Source organism: Calonectris borealis, chromosome 12, assembly GCF_964195595.1.
Source record: "Calonectris borealis chromosome 12, bCalBor7.hap1.2, whole genome shotgun sequence".
Taxonomy (NCBI): domain Eukaryota; kingdom Metazoa; phylum Chordata; class Aves; order Procellariiformes; family Procellariidae; genus Calonectris; species Calonectris borealis.
In genome coordinates, this window is record NC_134323.1 from 4,171,917 (window position 1) to 4,191,630 (window position 19,714).

Consider the following 19,714-nt stretch of genomic DNA (forward strand, 5'->3'; position numbering starts at 1 on the left):
GGTGGAAGGGTCCAGTGCTGGCTTTCTGCGAGGCTGATCTGTTGGTACTGTGGCACCATTTTGTGGCCAAGAAAGGGCTGTTTCTTGCCATTAGGGATCACTGGATTGTAAGGAATCTTAGCCTGCCACTGATGAGGCCAAGAGGAATAGTACAAAAGGTATCACAGGTGTCCCCACAGACATGTTGAATGAATCCTTTTTGCCCCTAGCAGCTGTTACAGAAATGGGGAACATTATGTTCTTACTATCAGAAGTTTTAAATCGCATTTCTGCAATTGCTAAAACACAAAGCCTGTCATAAAGGTTAAGTCAAACTTCAAACCCAAAGCACCATTATTCTGGGTACCGCATAGATGGGAACTAGAAGGAAATGCACTGAGGGAATTACTGTATACCATAGCCTGTAAAATCACCCAATTGACCATGATTTTTTTGTTACGAAAAGCTGATGAGTAGAGTTAAACCATGCAGCATAGTAATAAATCCTTCATATCTTCTAGCTGAAAATTTAGATCGGGAGGGGATGGCTGGACTTTACATCACCAGGAGATACAAATAACTATTGAATTGCTGTTTTGTGAGGGGGACCTTGTTTGTTGGTTCCTGCTTCCTGTTAAATTTCAGCTGACATCTGGCAAGGGGCAATGAACAGATGAGTTGTAATACTTCCATCAGCTTCAGATGCTTGTATATGTTTCTATATGACAGGAGATGGTGTTTGATTTAGGCACATGCAGTGAATGTGCGTGGGCCCGGATCTTCATTGGCTTTGGGAGAATGTTCAGGGTAACTGAGGATAAATGATTTAAAATTGAGCATTGATTTATGGCAGGGAAAAAGGAGCTTTAGTGTCTCTCACCATGGTGCTGCCAAATCCCATACTCCTTAGGAGATGCTCTTCATTGCTGAGCAGCTGGGTAATACAGCCCCTGGCAAAAGCAGTGGGAGCTGCAGCTGTGCAGCCACCTCATTTTATCAGGAATGTCTCTGCTCTTGCATCAAAAATGCCTTTTGTGTCTTCTGCCTTGGAGGCCTTGCACGCATGGAGCCTATCCCAATCACCAGTGTCCTTGATGTATTATTACAGCAGCCATAAGTCATGTAATACTGTTATTTAATGACTTTGGACTCAATGTGGACTAAACCACTCAGGTGTAAGACTTTGCTCACAGATTTCCATGCTTGTATCTTTATGAACATGGGAAAGGAACAGATCCTCTTTGGACCAGTCTATCATAACGAAAGTTATGCTAAAATTGAAGATTTGCTAAAACAGTGTCTCCATGGTGGAAGAGGCATTTGAGATTATTGGATGAACTGGTTTTGGATTAACTACTTTTTTGGAGGGGTGTTTTTAAAAGTTGAGATTGGAAATTTTCCTGCAATCAGATTTGAAGCTTTCACCCAGAGTACAGACTATATGAAACGAAATCAGAAGGATAGTGCCTCCAGAGCTCTACTCCACTGAAAGTGATGGGATTTCCATTGCTGAATTACAATCCTTGTAGGTTTTGCTACAAAAGGCATCCAGAAATATTTTATAGGGAATGAATCCTTCTTTGGCAGGCAATAGACTGGCTAACACATATCTTCCATTGCTAATTTTGTGATTAACATTACAGATGGGTAAATCTCTAAAGATTTTGGGGGTCATATCTGGTTTGCATAAGCATTTAGAAGTTTGGATGTGTCTCCCAGCTACTTCACCCTTTTGAGCAACCCTCATGTGACTCCACAGAAGCCATCAGGGCTGACACCAGGCTTAATTTTTGCTCTCCAATCTGTAAAATTGGGCAGAAAATACCATGAAAACAGGCTTTTTTTGTGAGGTTTGTGGCATTTCCTTGTCCTGATTTTAGCTAGAACTACCACCAGCCCAGTCGTTGTCATAGCGTCTTGGCAATCCCAGTGTAGGGCAGAAACCAGAAATTAAAAACCACCACAAGACTGCCTAAAATAATGACTGAAGTTGAAAATTCCAGACTCTCAAATAAGTTTGAGAGTAGCTCTAAGAAAAGGTGAATTTATGGCATAATCATCTCACCTATCTCTAATTACAGACTATCTTTTGGACATGAAGGTGGTTGGGAGTAGTCAGCATGGATTCTCAGATGGGAAGTCATGCTTGACCAACCTGATAACCTTCTATGATGAAATGACTGGCTTAGTAGATGAGGGGAGAGCACTTCAGAAAGGTTTTTGACCCTGTTTCCAATAAGATTCTCATAGAGTTGCTGTTGAAGGACGGGTGAGGTAAGCAGACAGTGAGGTGGACTGAAAACTGGCTGACTGCCTGGGTCTAGAGGGTCTGGTCAGGGGTATGAAGTCTTGCTGGAGGCCAGTAACTCGCAGTGTACCCCAGGCGTCAGTACTGGGTAGAAGACTGTTTAACATCTTCAGTAACGATCTGGATGATGGGACAGAGTGCACCCTCAGCAAGTTTGCTGACGACCCAGAACTGGGAGGAGTGGCTGATACACCACAGGGTTGTGCTGCCATCCAGAGGGACCTTGACCCCTGGAGAAATGGGATGGCAGGAACCTCACACAGTTCAGCAAAGGCCAGTTCAAGGTCCTGCATCTGGGGCGGAACAACCCCAAACACCAGTACATACTGGGGGCCAACGGGCTGGAAAGCAGCTTTGTGAAAAAGGACCTAGGGGTCCTGGTGGAAACCAAGTTGACCACGAGCCAGCAGTGTATCCTTGTGGCAAAGAAGGCCATATTAATTAACCATAAAACCAGAATTTGCTATCTCTTTCCATTAGTAGTTGATTAGGACACTTTGCTGTCTCTGAACACACAAAAGAAAGGGCAAAGATAGTGCCTGATAATAAATTTCTAGATTTGGATGAATAGGTCTGACAGATTCCTCTACTTGAGGCCGCATTGGTAAGCAATTTATCTCACTTACCTATCTTTGAAGAAAAACGTTTCTCCTCTAATTTGTGCGACTCCATCAAATACAATGTCGTGCTTGCAGAGCTCCGGAGTGACAGGTCCAAGGGTTGGGCGTGGGCCTGGCCCCGGTCCTGGCCCTGGTCCAGGTTCGACATCAGTCGATACTTCTGTAATGGTGAACAGAGATATTCTGGTACACTGAAATACAGTGCTGCATAGGTTACATAGAGAGCATGAACTACCATAATTTCTAGAAAAATCTTTTCAGCGGAAGGGTGGTTGAGTACAGCTGGGAAGGCCTTAGCTTCCAGTCCTGCCTTAATCTGCTGTGTGGCCTCATTCAGGACACTGTGCCCGTCTGAGTGTCTATCCATGTTGAGCTGCCTATTTAACTTGAAAGATATTCAGAAGTGACTATACTGTAATGTTAACATTACAACTTTTATTTTACTGGCTTCTAAAAAGAAGAGAAATGCATTTCAAAGTGCTTCTATTCAGAATTACGTGCAACTCCGCTGAGAGAGACGTCAAAGTGGATTTCTCTTCTTTCTAGAAGTGCCAATGTTTTGCAAGTTACAAAGATGCATTTTCAGCCATTTGTATGATCTTTCTGCCCTCATCAATAATCAAAATGTGCTCTTCAGAACATGCACTTTGCCATCTGGTTTATTTTATTTTGTTTTATTATTTGGCTGCTGCTGTATAGCCTTATTATTGCCTTATTGCCTTTTTTCTTAGACATCAGGTTGATTTACTGTATGAAACAAAGTGGAGTATAGCTGATTTGAGATAATAATAATAATGGAAGAAAAGAAAAGTTTTTCTGAATACTTGTTTTATACAGAAAGCAGTTTGTAAAGGGTTATATCAGTCATAAAGAGGCAAGAAAGATAGTTTTGTCTCAGGTTTTGAAGTGTGCCTTGAGAGAACTGGGTTAAATTCTGAACTCTATCAAAGATACGCCATGCGAGCTTAGAAAATTCACTTAACCTTGCCCATGTCTCAATTCCCAGTCTTAATTAAAGCAGCTAAGAACAAGAAAAAAATGAAGATTCAAATCAGATTTTTGATAAAAAGGTGTCTCATGTGGCAATCATTTTGGTGTATTCCTATTATCATTGCTGAGGTGTTGAATACTGTTGAATATAGTCCCTTACAATAAGGAAGATATCTGAGTAGAAGAGTGAAAAGCACAGAAAGAGAAATGGTATAGATTTTTCTTCAGCTCCTTAATTGACTGTAGTATACTTGTGTCTCTACAAGGTAGAAAATTTATACATGGAAGTAACTTTAATCATAATAATACTTATGCATTTTACTAAGAGTATCTGTGGAGAAAATAATAAATTTTAAAGATGTACCAACATAAAAATACTTAAATCCACTTTTTCTCCAGGAGCTTGCCAAATACATTTACTTGAATACATTATTGATACATTATCGAAGTATCAGATCCTACACACTATCTGTAAATGTTATTGTGACGGTACAGCTTGAAGTGTTGTGGGAAGGCAACGTGAACTGTTTCCGAGCTGGGACAGGAAACAACGTCCTTCCCCTCTTACAGGGAGTTGCAATCTGAGAAGCTCAGTGTTGTACACAATAACACCCAGAACCACCCACATCAGGTATTTCAAGCTAGAGAAAAGCACGGCATTTCATTGTCCCAGTAAAGGCATTAGAAATTTTCATCTAAAGGTTTGGTTATGGGGAGTTTTGGGATTTCAGTAAATTTAGTGACCTCTTGTCCTTAAATTGTGATATTTGATTGAAGTAGGAGCCCTGGTAATAACATGAAGAAAGCGGGGAGAAAGGAACAGAGGATGTTTCTGGCATTGGTGATATTGTGCAGTATGTAATTTACTGCAAGTTCTGAGTCCCAAATTTCAACCTGTGCTTCATGCTTTTCTGAGGAGTTCTGCTGACGAGGGAGGACTTTACCATATAGCTCCTGGATCCCTTTAATGTCATCCTGAGAAAGTCGAAAGTTCTTGGTGTAGGTGTAGATAGGGGCCATAAGAGCTCCTGGATCCTCAGAGTGCTCTAATCCCATAGCATGGCCAAATTCATGAGCAGCCACCAAGAAGAGACTGTATCCTGAGTAACATAGCAAGATAGTATTAGCTGCTTGCATCTAAATAGAAGTGTACCACAGAGGTTATTCATAATCTTACCATTTTAGTTTCCTTGCTACCCATCAAAGATCTCCCAATAATAAATATCATAATTGGTATTTACAGCCTCCAATGGTGAATGTCATACATATTGCCAGAAATGACATTTCATTAGAGAGATTCTAAAACTTCTGTAGCTGATGTTTGCTGCTGTCTCACATGCAAGTGACTTTGACCACAGTCTTAATACTTCTGTGAGAAAAGGAAGTGTAGCAAATAAAATCAGAGATTTTTTTTTAAGCACAGAAGAATTAAACTAGCAATCTAGACCTCAAATCTTACTTTTCATCATGAAATGGCATGCAAGTGGTAAACAGTTCTGTCTACCTGTGTGTCTGTGAACAGAGCCTGAATCAGCACTGTTGTACCAAATATTGTTAGGTTAAAAAAAATCTTTTATCATAGGATGACATTTTATCAATTATGCCCAAACAGTCTCTGAAATTTGGCAGTTATTTTCCTCCTAAAAGAGAAATCTGAATCTAGCATTTGTTTGTAAATGTGTAAAAAGCCTTTTGCTATATTTAATTTTACCCATGTTACAAATAAGGACAAAGATTAACCAAAATAACTTTAAATACTGATATTCACCATACAAACTTTATGCTGTTTCTCTCATTTTTTTTAAACATGTTTTTCATCTTTGACAATATCAGTCACAAATGTATTAATTTTTTACATTTAGCATTTGTTCCTAATTTGGCCAATATCAGAGTATAATTATTACATACTAGTGAAATACTATAGTACTTGTGGTTTTCATCCTTGGAAGGAAAAACTGGTGATGAGAAAAACATTTATTTATTTATTAAATGGTTTTGGGGTTTATATTTTGGAAAGATACTTTATCATTGTAATTTTAGAAAAGCTGAATGTTTCATGCAGGTGAGCTCTGGGACTGACTCTTTAACAATAGTCTCACATTTAAATGTAGGGGTTTTGCTCAGATTTCGGGCTAGGGAGAAGTACTGTAACCAGACAGGAGTGATAAGTATGAGAATGAAATCATCGTAAGTGTGATGTCATCACTGTTACCATTGTATTGCTCTGACAAACTGTGTTACCTTGATCTGGACAAAAGCCCCACTTGCGGTCATCATCATAGCTACTAGTGGAGGCGCACCACAGCTTGCCATCATTGCGACCTGCACTCGTACAGGACTCGTATTTATTCCCAAGGAAGATGAAAGGGAATACACAAGGGGCTCCCTCTGAATTTCCACCAACTGTTGACATGGCTGTGAAAAACGACAGAAAAACACAATGAGCAGGGAATCTCTTTTGTGAGATTAAGCTGATGCATCTTCTCCTAAACTACACGTTAAAACCAGAAGGCAAGCAGAAAATCTGCAATCCTCTTAAGAACATGAGGAGTAAGATTAAAAGTAATATTTCAAAAGAAAATTGACTGACACAGAAAAAAAGGAAAAACGTCTGAGCATTGCCATTGCAATGAACTTGACAATAGTTTTGGTTGGATTAAGAATGAGCCCCGGACTCATGTTCACAGCTCTGAGAAAGCAGCAGTTAACAGTTTTGTGGAAGGTGATTGTGTAGCAAGTGTCTTTGTGTTGTCATTTTGATGGTCTTTCCTAGTGATATGTTAAAGTGTGTCTCAAATAGGTCAAAGGTAGATTTAGTGTCAGAAAGGTTAAAGGGCTGTTGAGTATCCACCTGGGTAGTAGGTGTCCCACTGAAGTATAAGGTTTGAAGTAAAAAAAAAAAAAAAACAAAAACAAAAGGTCCAGAAGAGGAGTCATAGCAAATAAATTAAGGAATTGTTTTATGCTGACAGCCGGGTACAGTTTAAAGGCATATGATTTTACACATTTTCTGAAGAAAAGGATATCAAACGTGGATGACTTTTTTTTTTTTTAAAGCCAGTATTTTTACCAAAACTTGTAAATTTTCCCCTAAGTGTGTTCTCATTTAAATTCCATTTACGCTGCTACCCAGCAATTACAGTTCCTTTCAAATTATGGTCTATCTTGTGGGAAGGTACACAGAGCAACACAGAGGCAAAGCTGGTTGTGTCCCTAATTATTTATTATTATTTATTTCTTATTCATTACTATTAATTAATAAGCCAGAAGTTAAAAAAAAAAAAAATCTACCTCAAGCAATAATCTTTTATGCTGAAAAAAAGGCTTAAACTTATTTCTTGGTCCCAGTGATAGAGACTGTGTTACCTAGAACTTTGGATATATTGATTCTAGATATATTGGTTCTTTTGTTTGTTGAACTATCCTTTCAATTTTTCTCTTCCTAACTGTGTAGCAAGTTAAATGAATTTGATCCTTTCTTTTAAATTTTTTTTTAAACGTCTGTAAAGTAAAATTGAAAGGTTACACCTGGTTATCAAAAGTAACAGGAAGCCAAACACCAACACATCGAATCCCTATTGCAAATGGTTAGGGCGTTTTCAAAAGACTCAAAAACCAGGGTGCATGTATGCTTGAATGTAGCGTCAGGGTGCTACAGGGTGAATGTAGCTTCACCTTGGCTCTGTTAAAGGCCTGAGATTTTAGAACTGCCATAGCTAACTTACACAGTCTAAATACTTATGGCTTTAGTCTGTATCCTAAAATTGAACACCTGCCAAGCTATACAAGGCTATAAATTAATTTTTGTTCCTTTATGTAATAAAACTCAAGTTAAAAAGTATAAAAAATTGTGAAGAAAGCAGAAATCTATTTTCCTGGCTAAACCATTTCACTTAGTCCTTTTGAATTGGTGAAAAGATCTATTAACTCAAGCTTAACATACTAAACAGGATTTCTTTTTTCAAGTGTAAATGGTAAGTATTAAGCTAAAATATTATTCATGCTTTCGTCTGACTTCTTTTCCAGGGCCATTAACAAATTGTAATCTACTCGTAATTATCCTGCAGCGGTAGACATTTAGTTCTATGATTCAGTGACATTTGTGTATCCCTGATAAACTTGGTGTGCTACAGCATACCGTATCGTTTACATAGATCGCTCCTGTTCTAGTTACTTCCTTGGCCACCTATGCTGAAATTGTGCCTAACTCATCAACTTTTGTATGCTCTGGTGAAGGTGTAAAAAAGGAGACTTTTGTTACTTAAAACAATGACAAATTAGACTGTGTTATGCAAACAACATCCCTCGTACCAGTCTCTGGACAGAATCCATATTTCTTATCTCTATCATAGTCTTCAGTGGTTCCACACCATCGGTATCCATCTGTCCTGCCTTCTGTTGTGCACTGGTCATAGGATTGGCCTTGAAATTTAAAGGGAAATTTGCATGGCTGCCCGTCACCATTGCCGCCCATTGTAAAAAGTGCTGTAGCGAGAACGAAAGAGAAAAATGTCAATACGCAATGCTCAATATCAACGAGGAGTCACAATGTGCCAATGGTAACGTGCGAAGGTCTTGACAGAGGTGACAGCCGTTGTGCGTGGTGCAGTTCACACTTAAAACCTCTATTTTACACCAACAATGAAATGCTTTGGCAAGATAGACAAGGAATGTTACAATCTCACAAGTGTCTAGAAAGGAATGACTGATTGATCTTTATAAATGAACTGGGAATGAAGAAAATTCTACCAAGCTGCTTGTATGTGGTTTGAATTGTGTGAATCCTTTATAGCCTGCCTCATAACATAAAATTAATATCCTTTCTTGAAACAACATTTAGAAAGAGGATGGTGGGAAAGTCACTCGTGCTCCTTAGTGCTTTGCTGATTCACTTACCTTGCATCAAAAATGTTAGCTAGAATGGCAACCTTTGTCCAGAGCCACAGACAAGCCAGATCAGTTTTTCCCAATGGCCATCTGTGTACATTTTCAGTTTCCTTAAGATGCTGACATACCGTAGAATTAAAGTCAGATAATACCCTGTAGGCTTTTCCTCTAGGCTTTGCTTCTCATTTCTGAGAATCCACGCAGCTGGGCTCAGGCACTCAATAGGTAAGCAAGAGAGGACAAATACGACTTCTCCAACAAAGCTCAACACTGGAGGGCTTCTCCTGTCTTTTGCTTCGTTCATGTTCCTGAACGTAGTGTATCGGTTTTCTAGGGGTTGTTTATACACAAACAAGGCCCCATGGCTCAACCCTGAGAACCAGAAATCTCTTGTGGATGAAGGAGTATAGATTAAACTGAGGCAAGGGTTCTGGGATCTGTTTTAGGATTTTAGTAAACTTTCTGGAATATCTAGAGGAAGACAGATAACATTTCTTATGCTGCTGTTTAAAAAATGTATGTCCAGATTGAATTACATGAAAATGCAGGTGGCTTGGAGCACCTGCATTGGAGCATCTTGTGTATCTGCCTGTGTCTTCTCTTGGCTGCTCTATCTGTGGGAAACCTCAGTAGTAGGACAGTGTCTGTGAGTGCCATGTGCTGGTGAGAGGAAACCGTGAGGGCAACAAACGGGGCCAGGCCTTGCACTGAACAGAGGCAAAAAGTCCTTCATGCAGCCATGTGCTAATTCCCCTTGAGATTTAAGAACAGCACCTCAGAATGAAACACGTCTGTTTGAATTCCTAGTGTAAAGTGTGCATGATTTGGCCTTTTTTAAGATGCCCAGGGGGACACCTTTCTCCCTCTCCTTCCCCCAGTTTAAAGTTACAGCTAAAACACAAACACATGTGTGGGAAGGCTTGGCAGGTTATTTCTAACTTTGCTGTTGTCGCTTTTGATGACCAAAAAGCCATTGTAGCCTCAGTGTCTTTGTGTAGGACTTGAGGGGTTTTGCCTTTTCTTAGTCTGATACGTTGATGCGAAGAGACATTGTTTATGAGTGTGCTTCACTTTTTAGATTGGTAATAAATAAAAACCCAAGACCTTTTCTGGCTGAAGGGTGACTGGGAAGGGTTTTAACGATGGGGTATTGTGACACAGATGATTCATTTTGCCTTTTCTACTTAAATCAGTAATTGGCCACAGTATCAGGGGCATGAACCAGTAAGTTACTGAGGTAAGTTCCAGTCCCACTTCTCAGAGGACTTGGAGCTTTGCAGGCCTGGCTAACCCTGCAAGTTCACTGAACCTCTGATCTGGCCGAGCTCTCATCTGTATCCTTCTGCATCCTGGACATGGAAGCAGTCACACAGGCAAAAGGTGCTTATCAAGATAACTGCAACACACACTGTGCCTCCCCAAAAGAGCAAGCTGCAAATGTTTGTATTTGTCTCAGATGCTGTAATAAGTTAGGAAACGTGCATTAACTAGGACTGTGGCTATTGTGATTGGAGAAAGACTTTCTTTTTTTATAAAGAAATGATAGAACTGGAAGGCAAAATTAAACTGAGTTGTTTAGATGACTCATTTACCACATGAGCTGCTTCCAGCTCTAGATCTGGCAAACTCTGTATTTTAATAGCCTTTTCTATTGGTTTAAATGTGGCTAAGTTGCAAAAACCTTATGGAAAGTCGATCTCTTTCTGCTTTGCATGGAGACTTTCTGAGTCACAGTCAAAATGCAGTTTTTCATTTTGCTTGAGGTAACATCATGTGATGGTAACAACAACGGTTTATTAAGTTTTCAAATCCTCCCCCTCCCCTCCCCTGCCTTAATTAGAAAATTCTTTGCTTTAATGTAAATGAAAGTTAAAGACAGAGACTAGGTCAGTTTCCCCCAAAACACAACAAAGGCTTTATTTACTTGTAAGGGGATCTTAAAGGGCCTGACTCTTGTTCTGCATCATGGAAAGCTCAGCAATTTAAAAACCAGTGAAGATATGCTGATGTGAGAGCAGATTCAGACTGGACATTACTAATCTGTGAGCTGCACTGTGCTGTTAGCTCTTCCCAGAAAAATCAGCCAGTTGTGATGTAAGGAAACCTCAGGCTGGAAGGCTGCTAAAAACCCCGCGGCACAGATCCAAGGTGGAGGTAGCTGCAGCTACATGAGGGTTCTGCCTGGGAGAGCAGTCGAGCAGCAGCCTACATCAGTTGTGACCAGCGTGAGGGAGGTACGGGCAGAGTACAGATATCATAACGTTAGATATCAGCGGACCAAAGGAGCGTAAACTTCCTGTAGTGGCAGTGGAGTTTGGTAGAGAGATTCAAGATCCCTTGATCCCATATGGCAAAGGAGGGGTTCAGCACACCTGCGTAAGGTTTGTGTAGTAGGTAGATAACTTTCTGCTTTCCCTTCTTCTGCTTTGACAAATGATAGTTGAATCAGTCTACAAAATTAGGGTACAGATCTGGGATTAACTTTAGAAAAGCCTGGTGCAGTACCATAGCTTTAAAAATGTTTCCAAATACACAGCGTGGCTCTATAACAAGAAGAATTGAAACTAACTTCAGTGATTTAAATAGGGGAGAAACACTGACAATTAGGAATGTTGCCCCCAACACAGACTCTGTGATGTAAATCCTCCCCTATCTGAATTTATTAGCCGGGTTTTAGCAATGGTGTCTTGGAATAATGAGTGAACAATGCTGCTCTGAATTTAATAAGAAACATCTGTGCATAACTGTTCAAGGATCTTGCGAAACAATTACATCAGAAACAAAAGGCTGAAAACCTTCTGTTCCATTTCAGTAACCTTGACACAAGCATTTCCAGGAACATCAACTTCCAGAACCAACTCTCCCCGAGAGTGCTTCACTGCTTACATTTTCAGTCTTGTATGACTTTGGGATTTTACAAAGGCATCAGCCAGGGTATGTGGATCTTGGTTTGTCCAGCTACCTATAATCTGGACTTTGTTCCGACTACATCTTAGTGTTTGGGGTATTATAAAGAAATAAGCCCAATTTTGCTCTTTTCCAGCTGGAAAGATTAACCTGAGGCAGAGGAGATCTGGGGAAAGGTGGGGAATGAAGGAGATAGCAAAGTTTTAGGAAAAAATGATTGTGTGGGTATGTGCGTGTGCACACATATAATCTACTGAAGTAAATGTTAGGCTAAAGAAGCCAGTTCTGAAAGTCATGTAACTAACGATAACTTTTTTTTTATTAACTGAAGTCTGTTAAAAGTTCACTCTTCTGCTTGTTCATCCCCTATAGTCGTATAAATAGCTGTCACCATGGTAGATCCCAGCTCTAGATGTGATCTATAACAGGCAATTAGGAAATTAAAGAATATTTTTTTAATCACATTAGGGTTTTCCTGCTGTGTGATATGTTCTACAACAAATTATTTTTGCAAACCACTAGCATCCTGATGCAGAAAATTTGTAATCTTATATTGGAAATTGCATGGTCTTGCAAATGAACTTGAGAAATCCCCAAAATTTGTCAAGCAGGAATCCATTTAGTGTTTGGCTACAATAGGATACCACAGAAGTTTTGAAGACAGGGTATCTGAACTTTTTCTACATACACATCTTTCGAAAAATTACGTGTACTTAACTGACACATACGTATTAACGCATATACATGTGTTTTTACAGTACTCGTTGAGGCTTGCCTGGGACATGTCGGGCTGTGCTTGTGCACTCTTGGTTTGGCAAAACCCTGAACATGTCTTGTTTTGTTAGCTTTGCATCTTTAGCATCACTAATTTTCTCTCAGCAATCTGCATTCTCTTTCCTTGTACTGACTGCATGTAGCCCTAATATTATAAATAAGTTTAGTACTATTGTTCCAAGCGGGATTAGCATGCGTCCAACAAAAGCTCCATTGTTTTCTGTTTCATTCTCTTTCATAACTCTCTTACTATTTGTTATGACACAGCAGTAGCAGGCAGGAGTTTTAGTGACCCTCTGGGTCCGTTGCTCAGGACATAAGGTAACAAGAGTGATGAAACACTCCCTGCTGCCAAAAGCTTATAGCAATGTGTTATGTACAAAGGGAAAAAAGTGAATCTGGGAAACTGCAGTACTGGGAATGTCCATGAATATAGGTGCCAGCACTGGAGCTGGCAAACAGGAGATGGAACAAGCGGTAAAAGCCCCTTACCTTCTCTATTCTTCTCACTGCTGATAAATTAGCACAGTAAGCTACAGCCAATTATACTTAATTGTTTCTCTAAAGGTTTCCTGCTGTGTGATATACAGGAGATCAAATTAAAACTCATATAATAATAAATTGTCTGAAATCTTATATCTAGTAGACTCATCAAAATTGTCAGGCATATAAATACATGTTCCCGATGTTTAACAGGAACATTGTCATAATTTCATTTGAAAGATAATCATCATATTGTCTATATTTTTAAAAAGTTATGGCTACATGAAAGCATTATACGCATTGTCTAGTCTGTAAATGAGTGTTTCCGAATATGAAATAAATTGCATGTGAAACAGAGGATTCTGTTCACATTCTAGAAAGTTAGAAATTAAGTACGATCTTAGCTTTCCTAGACCCTCTAATAGTTTTGTACTATACTGATTTCTGAAATGCAGTGTCATTCCTCTATTTAAAGTGAGCTGTTGGAACTGCTTCACGAGTAAGAGTCCGGAGACCTGCGTTACAAATAAAAACCTGAATTCTAAAAATGTGAGTGCTCTCCTGGCTAACAATTTGCAATGTACCAACATATAAATAACTTTGTACCAGCATAGATATTCACTTGAAATTCAACCATTTTTTATTAGGAAAAGCAGTATAAGGTCATTTAAAGGGTGATGTGTGAAAATAGTAGTGTCAGGTTGCACTAAAAGGGCTCCCAGACTCAGTGGACCTGGGCCACCAGTTCGTAAAATCAGTATGCGAAGTTATAGAAGTTTGGCTTAATGGGTTTTATCCTTAACTGCTAGTTTTTGTCAGTTACTGCTTTTGAAGGAGATGCAATTGCAACTGTTAGTGGAATGGCCTGCAATTTAGGGAGAGATTTCTGTCATTTAGTGTGCTCCATCTCCAAATTCGGCCCTATCCTTACTCTAAAAGGTGGTTGTCTTTCCTGGATCATGAAACTGAACCTGTAGCGTGTTTGATGTATATGTGGGGCCAACATTGCTTCAGACCTATCTTCAATATGTCCTTGTTTTTAGAGAAATGCCCCGGCCTGGGTCATCATCAGTTACAAACTCTACTACACCAAGGGAGCCTTTAGGGAGTTTTGTCTGTTTAGATACTGAGGAGATATTAAAGAGCAGTAAATCTAAACCTGCCAGAAAGGAAGTGGAAAAAGTACTAGGAGAAGTGGATGGGCAAAATAAGTAGGGAACAGTCTACCAGGAAGAAACAGTAGAAACAACGATCTACTTACACTCGTGGGGACAAAAGCCATATTTGCCATCTGCATCAAAGTCTTTGGTTGTGGAACACCAGAGGAATCCATCGCTGCGTCCTGCGTCTGTGCAGCTGTTGTATTCCTTGCCATTGAACCAGAAGGGAAATTTGCAGTATTCACCATCTGCATTTCCATACTTCACTCTAACCACTGTGAAGAGAACAAATGCAGTGGTGAAATTAGCCACCAACTGATATAAAAAAATACAATTTCTGGCCATGTTCTCCTGGAGGACATTGGTATAGAAATGCAGTCTGAATTTCCACTTTGAAATTCAATATGCTGTTGGTCTTTCTATTGGCAAGATGATCATAGCTGAAATAAGAACTTGTAATTCTGAAAGAATTACATGGATATTACTCATGGTGAAGTGTTAGAATGAACAGTCCTTACAATCAGCCCAGAAAAATATATATGTTGTTGTTACTATGGCAATCCAAACTCATAAACATGCTGCTAATACATTTAGTAATTTAATTTCTTTGGTAATATGGTCTAAAATGTTGAGTATAATTTGAAAGGTTCCAGGCAGCAGTTGAGCATGAGCTGAACATGCCTTGTGCCTCATCAACTACTTTGGTATTTCCAATTTGACTTGAATGAGATCTGCTGCGGCACTGGGGGATAGGGTGGTAACGCAGACACACCCAGATCCTGGGTTTTATTTCAGTTTGTCACATGTAGTCCTAAGACTACAGTACTGGTGCTGTAATGTATGTTAATGTATAGATAATTCACTTATCCATAGCATTCCTTTTAATGGCAGTAACTAACTGGATGCTTGTGCAGCATTTCCACTAATACGGAAAACAGTTTCCTCCTGTTCGTTGTTAGTCTGAGGCAGGGATCCAGTCCAGTTAATACAGCTACCAGTTAATGCTTCTGCTAAGTTAAAAGAAAGCCAAACAGAAGGAAGTTGACTATTTTGGTATTAAAGTTCAATTATTTTTTTCAATGGGAGGACAGCTGAGAAAACTAGAATTTGAAATGAAAGGCAAACATGAGTTTGCATTCTTATTCTACGTTTTCCAAATTATTTTACAGTAGAAGAATTATAATTAGTATATATGATTGTGGCAAAGTTCAAGCAGAAAAAAGAGGTTCCAAACTACTAATACTTGGTCTTGTTTTTCTAGTTCAGGTGATATTATCTGGACTTCAGTTGTTTTCTTCTAAAGGGCATGGCAAACTGCCCGTTAAAGATTCTTGGAGATGTTCTTAATCCACAGTTTGATGTTGATTTTGTTTCAGTCTTCAGCATGAAGGATTTATATTCCATTTGTTTTTGACAGATAGCATGAGTATATAAATCCTTATTCGGGTGGATGGTTCCATTTTTAACAACTGGAGCCACAGCTTAAGTCATCTTAAAAAGGGTATGTCAGCCGAAAAGCACTGGCCAGTCTGCCTCTTACAAATGAACTTAAAGGTGTTGTAGTTTGAGTCCCTGAGAACTGAAGCATTCAAAATCATAGTCGTGGCTTTGTACTTTTCCCACAATTCATGACAGTTGTACAGCATCAGGCCCCTTATGAATTCAGTTTTTGGAGGGGCAACAGTAGAGGAACAGAAAGGAAAATCCTAGGTAACATTTATTTAGGAATTACGTAAACATTTTGTAGAGAACAATGTAAATTGTATAAATTAATTTTCATCTCCTAACATTTATTGACATGTCAATGAAAACATTTAGTGCAGTGCCCTGAAACAGTATTAAAACATAGCAGCCAGCAGGCCATATGTTCTGAAACATTAAAAAGTCTGGTACCTTGCCCCTCTCCAAGAGTCCACAGTTCATCATCATCAAAATGGGAGTCTCCTCCAATTCCTGGCCCTGGTGCAAAGGCATGAGCCAGGAGACCATCTTTGCCATCAAATGGATAGCCATCACCATGTTCTGCAAGAGGAAGCAGACAAAAAAGAGCAGTTTCTAATGACCTCAGCTCTGTCAGAGTCTATACATGAATGATGATTATCATGTGTACTTTCCCATCCAAGACAGCAGCAGAATACTCTAGTGAGTGAGTTTATTGGTATGAGTTGTGCTGGCAAGACTGAACCAGAAGAGAAGAAGCCAGTTCTTACAAAGAACATTAAGTGTCAGTACTGCAGTTGTCACAGCATGTTATTTTATATCTTGTAAGTATTGTGGAAAGGAATCAAAGGCAGTGAAGAACAGTGAAATGTACATTAGGTGTATGATTGCATACACACTGCTGTTTCTCAATGGAGACTGGTAGGAGCTGTAAAATAAACATTGTAGATGAGAGGTATTTCCAGATAATTCATATCAGTCTCCAACACAGAGATTGGAAAGTAAAGGCAGACTTCTTTTTGCAGGCAACTCTTTTCTGCTGCACCTCAGACTGCTGTGCTCTTTTCCTAGTGCAGGAGCAGGAAAGCAAATCAGCTGAGTGTCTCAGTAGTGAGCCTCTGGAAAGCTAGCTCTTATTCAGTGCTCCGAGTCCTGTGAATGAGCCTATTCCTCCTCCACATCAACCACTCCGAGACTCAGGCAGCTCACAGGGCAACAGCAGGTTAAGTAGCTCTCCTGTTATTACACTGTAGGCTTTTCTTGGAAGTACACCGCATGTGGGTAAGGCAGGCTGGCAAGGGCATAACCCTAGTATTCATAGCTTTCCCACCGCACTGACCTGTGCATCAAAGCTGGCTGCCAGCATCTCCAGTTGCATCATTTCAGACCTTTTGGTCTGATGTCTTGCCATTTAACAGAAGCCCTAAATACACAGGCCCGATTCTCTACTCTGTTACACTGATTTCATGCTGGTGTCACTCCCCAATACTAGTTCAGTTCATTCATTTCAGTAGACTAGTGTGTCAGTTGTCAAGGAGAAAATTTTGACATATATTAGATGCTTTACTCCCATTTATTTCAAAATAGATCCTTTGCTTAAGAGAAAGCTTAAAAATGAAAAACGTTGTGGATGTCCCAGCTCCTGTGAATCTGACATGCAGTAAAGTGATAAGAGTGAATGAATGTGGAAGAAGTTGTTCTCCCACTGTTTCTGAGCTGACTATAACCAGCAAGTACTAAAACCAGCAGAAACACTTCTGCTTTTGTAAGACTTCTTTTTTGCAAACCAAGCCAGCCTGGATGAGAATCTGAAGTTTTGAGTTCTGTACAGAATCTTTGAAGCTTTTGAGGTCAACTCATCAGTAGCAAAAGCAAAGAAAACCAGCTTGAAATGAAGGCTTTTACAAAGAGCTCAGTTATTCTTTGAACTGTTCACTTCACTTCCAAAGTCTACCTCCCAAGTGATTGGCTGCACAAGTATCTTCATTAGTATTAAGAATTCTGTTACTGTCCGTAAGAAGTTAAAATGCCCCAGGTTTACACTGAAAAGCTATAAACATTCTTTCAGGGGAAACCAAAATTAATTGAGAAAGCATGTACAATGAAAATGAATCAAGTCACCTATCATCAGCTGGCCTCAAACCGTAATTCAGCTTATGATCCATATTTTTAAATTCCTCAAGACCAAAGAATGCATTGAAGGCCTGCATTCTGCTATGCTAAAGAACAGAGGCTGGCTATGGAGTCAAAATTGAAAGTCACAAATCCATTTTTAAGCTCCAATATGTTAGGACCTCCACCACTATCACTGGAAAACTGAGTACAGAGCTATAAATAAACAGTACGATGGCATTCCATTCTTTTCTGTGGCAGGAAGCCAGCTCACATCATCTGAAGATCTGTACCAATATTTCCCAGTTCTATTTCTGATTTGTAAATTTAAAAATAAAATGTTGCCCCTAGCGATTCTCTTTTGGAAAGATAAATATAGTATAAGGGTATTGTATAAATACTTCTCTCTCTCATGTATAAGAAAGAAAAAAAAAATCTTAGTGAAACTAGATCTTAGCCTGTATAAGCCAAGTGCTAACTAGGACAAGGTTTGCCAGAAAGGCTCATACGTACTACTTATTGAGGGTAGATCATTCCAATACTAAGGATTAATGAAAGGAACAAAACCAAAAACATATGTAAAAATAGAAAAATATACCCCATCGGCCAAAATTAATCATAATGTCTGCTTCTCCATCGTTTATTCGGTTAAATCTCAGTGGTGTGACATCACTCCAGACTTGAAAGGCTCGAGCAAAGGCATCATCTACTGTCTCAGGATCCAAATCCGGGGTATAGCCTATAATCCTTAGAGATAAGAGGAAGAGTTAAATACATATACATAAAAACACATAAACCCTCTCCCAGTTTTTGTTGTTTACTGATCAAAATGCTGAGTAGACTCAGTAGTGAAACCGGTTAAGAGGCAACACTGCTTCCCGTGAGATCTAGACACTTTCCTTTGATTCAGAGATGTGTTTAGATGTGGCGCTTACTATTTATTTTCCTTTGGAATTGATGCAGCAGTATGAATAAAATTATATAGCCAGAGGCTGTAAAGTCTGCATGGCAGTGGGCCTTGCACAAAATATTCAGGGTTTTGCATCAGCGCTGAGGTGCTGCCAAGACATCACCTTATGTTCTTTTGCTCCATTAGATTTGAGATTTACATTTTTGTAGACTGTTTAGCTTGCAAGTCATACTGTCACTTTAGGCATGAACATACAAACACATCTTGATATATAAGATTCATTTGCCAGAAAAAGAGCTCAATAACATTCTGAAAGTTTCAAGTGTGAATTGTTTTGCTCTTTAATAATAACAGAAAAACAGCCCTTCTCCCTCACCCTTGTAGTTAGCTGTATGTTGTTTCATCCCAGTTGAATGCTAATCCTTTACCAGCGTGTCGGTTACATTGGCAATAGGATATATGGGGAAACAGGAGGTAAAAGCATGTAAGACAGAGCCATAGGCCTGACATGAGAAAGGGACAAACTCTTAAGTGCATTGCTTTCTTCTTCTTTATATATTTTCATTGGACTTCTTAGTGCCTTATATTATAGCCAGCTAACCTCCATGTAAAGACAAGTTTCCAATTCTTTGCTGCTGGGGCTGTGCATAGTGAAGGGAAACTACTTTGTGCCAAAGGAGAACGAGGAAGAATCAGAGGAAGCACATCAGCAAGAGGGGGCTGCAAGAGCTGCCACGGGTTTTTTCAGTGTTTATTAGGCTAGTCGCAGAACGAGGGATGCTTTGAGTCAAAACTTGTGAGGAAGCAACAGACCAAGTCAAGCAGTTAAGACAAATCTGCTGTTTGTTCTCATTGGTGCTAAAAGTTTGTTCCTGGACCACTTAAGGTAACGAGATTTTTTGTTTTTTATTACTGACTTCAGTGAGAGCTATATTGGTCCCTAACTCTTCAGAGTAAGAGTAAGAAATTAAAACATGCCAAACCTGTTGCAATAAGCTTGCTTTAAATCATGTCTGTATATATCTGAAATACCATTGTTTTCTTTTAAAATCTATTTGATGACCTCCATTTTTATGACTGCTGAATGCAGAGGAGTTTGTCCTCTTACATGGCCCCTGCAGTCAATAAGTACTGTGGTCCCTGC

General features: G+C 39.4%; 1 protein-coding gene and 1 long non-coding RNA gene across 3 annotated transcripts in view; one reads left to right on the forward strand and one right to left on the reverse strand.

Annotated features, from left to right (window-relative positions):
* LOC142087188 (uncharacterized) overlaps nt 1-19,714 on the forward strand; it is a 116,899-nt gene that overhangs the window by 53,687 nt on the left and 43,498 nt on the right. The window lies entirely within an intron of this gene.
* The window catches only part of MMP2 (matrix metallopeptidase 2), a 35,540-nt gene that overhangs the window by 10,650 nt on the left and 5,176 nt on the right, over nt 1-19,714 (reverse strand). Inside the window, exons 3-9 of the mRNA XM_075161108.1 lie at nt 18,259-18,407; nt 16,002-16,130; nt 14,210-14,383; nt 8,209-8,382; nt 6,139-6,312; nt 4,842-4,997; nt 2,914-3,067 (exon numbers count right to left, since the gene is read on the reverse strand). Of these exons, the coding sequence (XP_075017209.1) occupies nt 2,914-3,067; nt 4,842-4,997; nt 6,139-6,312; nt 8,209-8,382; nt 14,210-14,383; nt 16,002-16,130; nt 18,259-18,407 (1,110 nt within the window). The remainder of the gene's footprint in view (nt 1-2,913; nt 3,068-4,841; nt 4,998-6,138; nt 6,313-8,208; nt 8,383-14,209; nt 14,384-16,001; nt 16,131-18,258; nt 18,408-19,714) is intronic.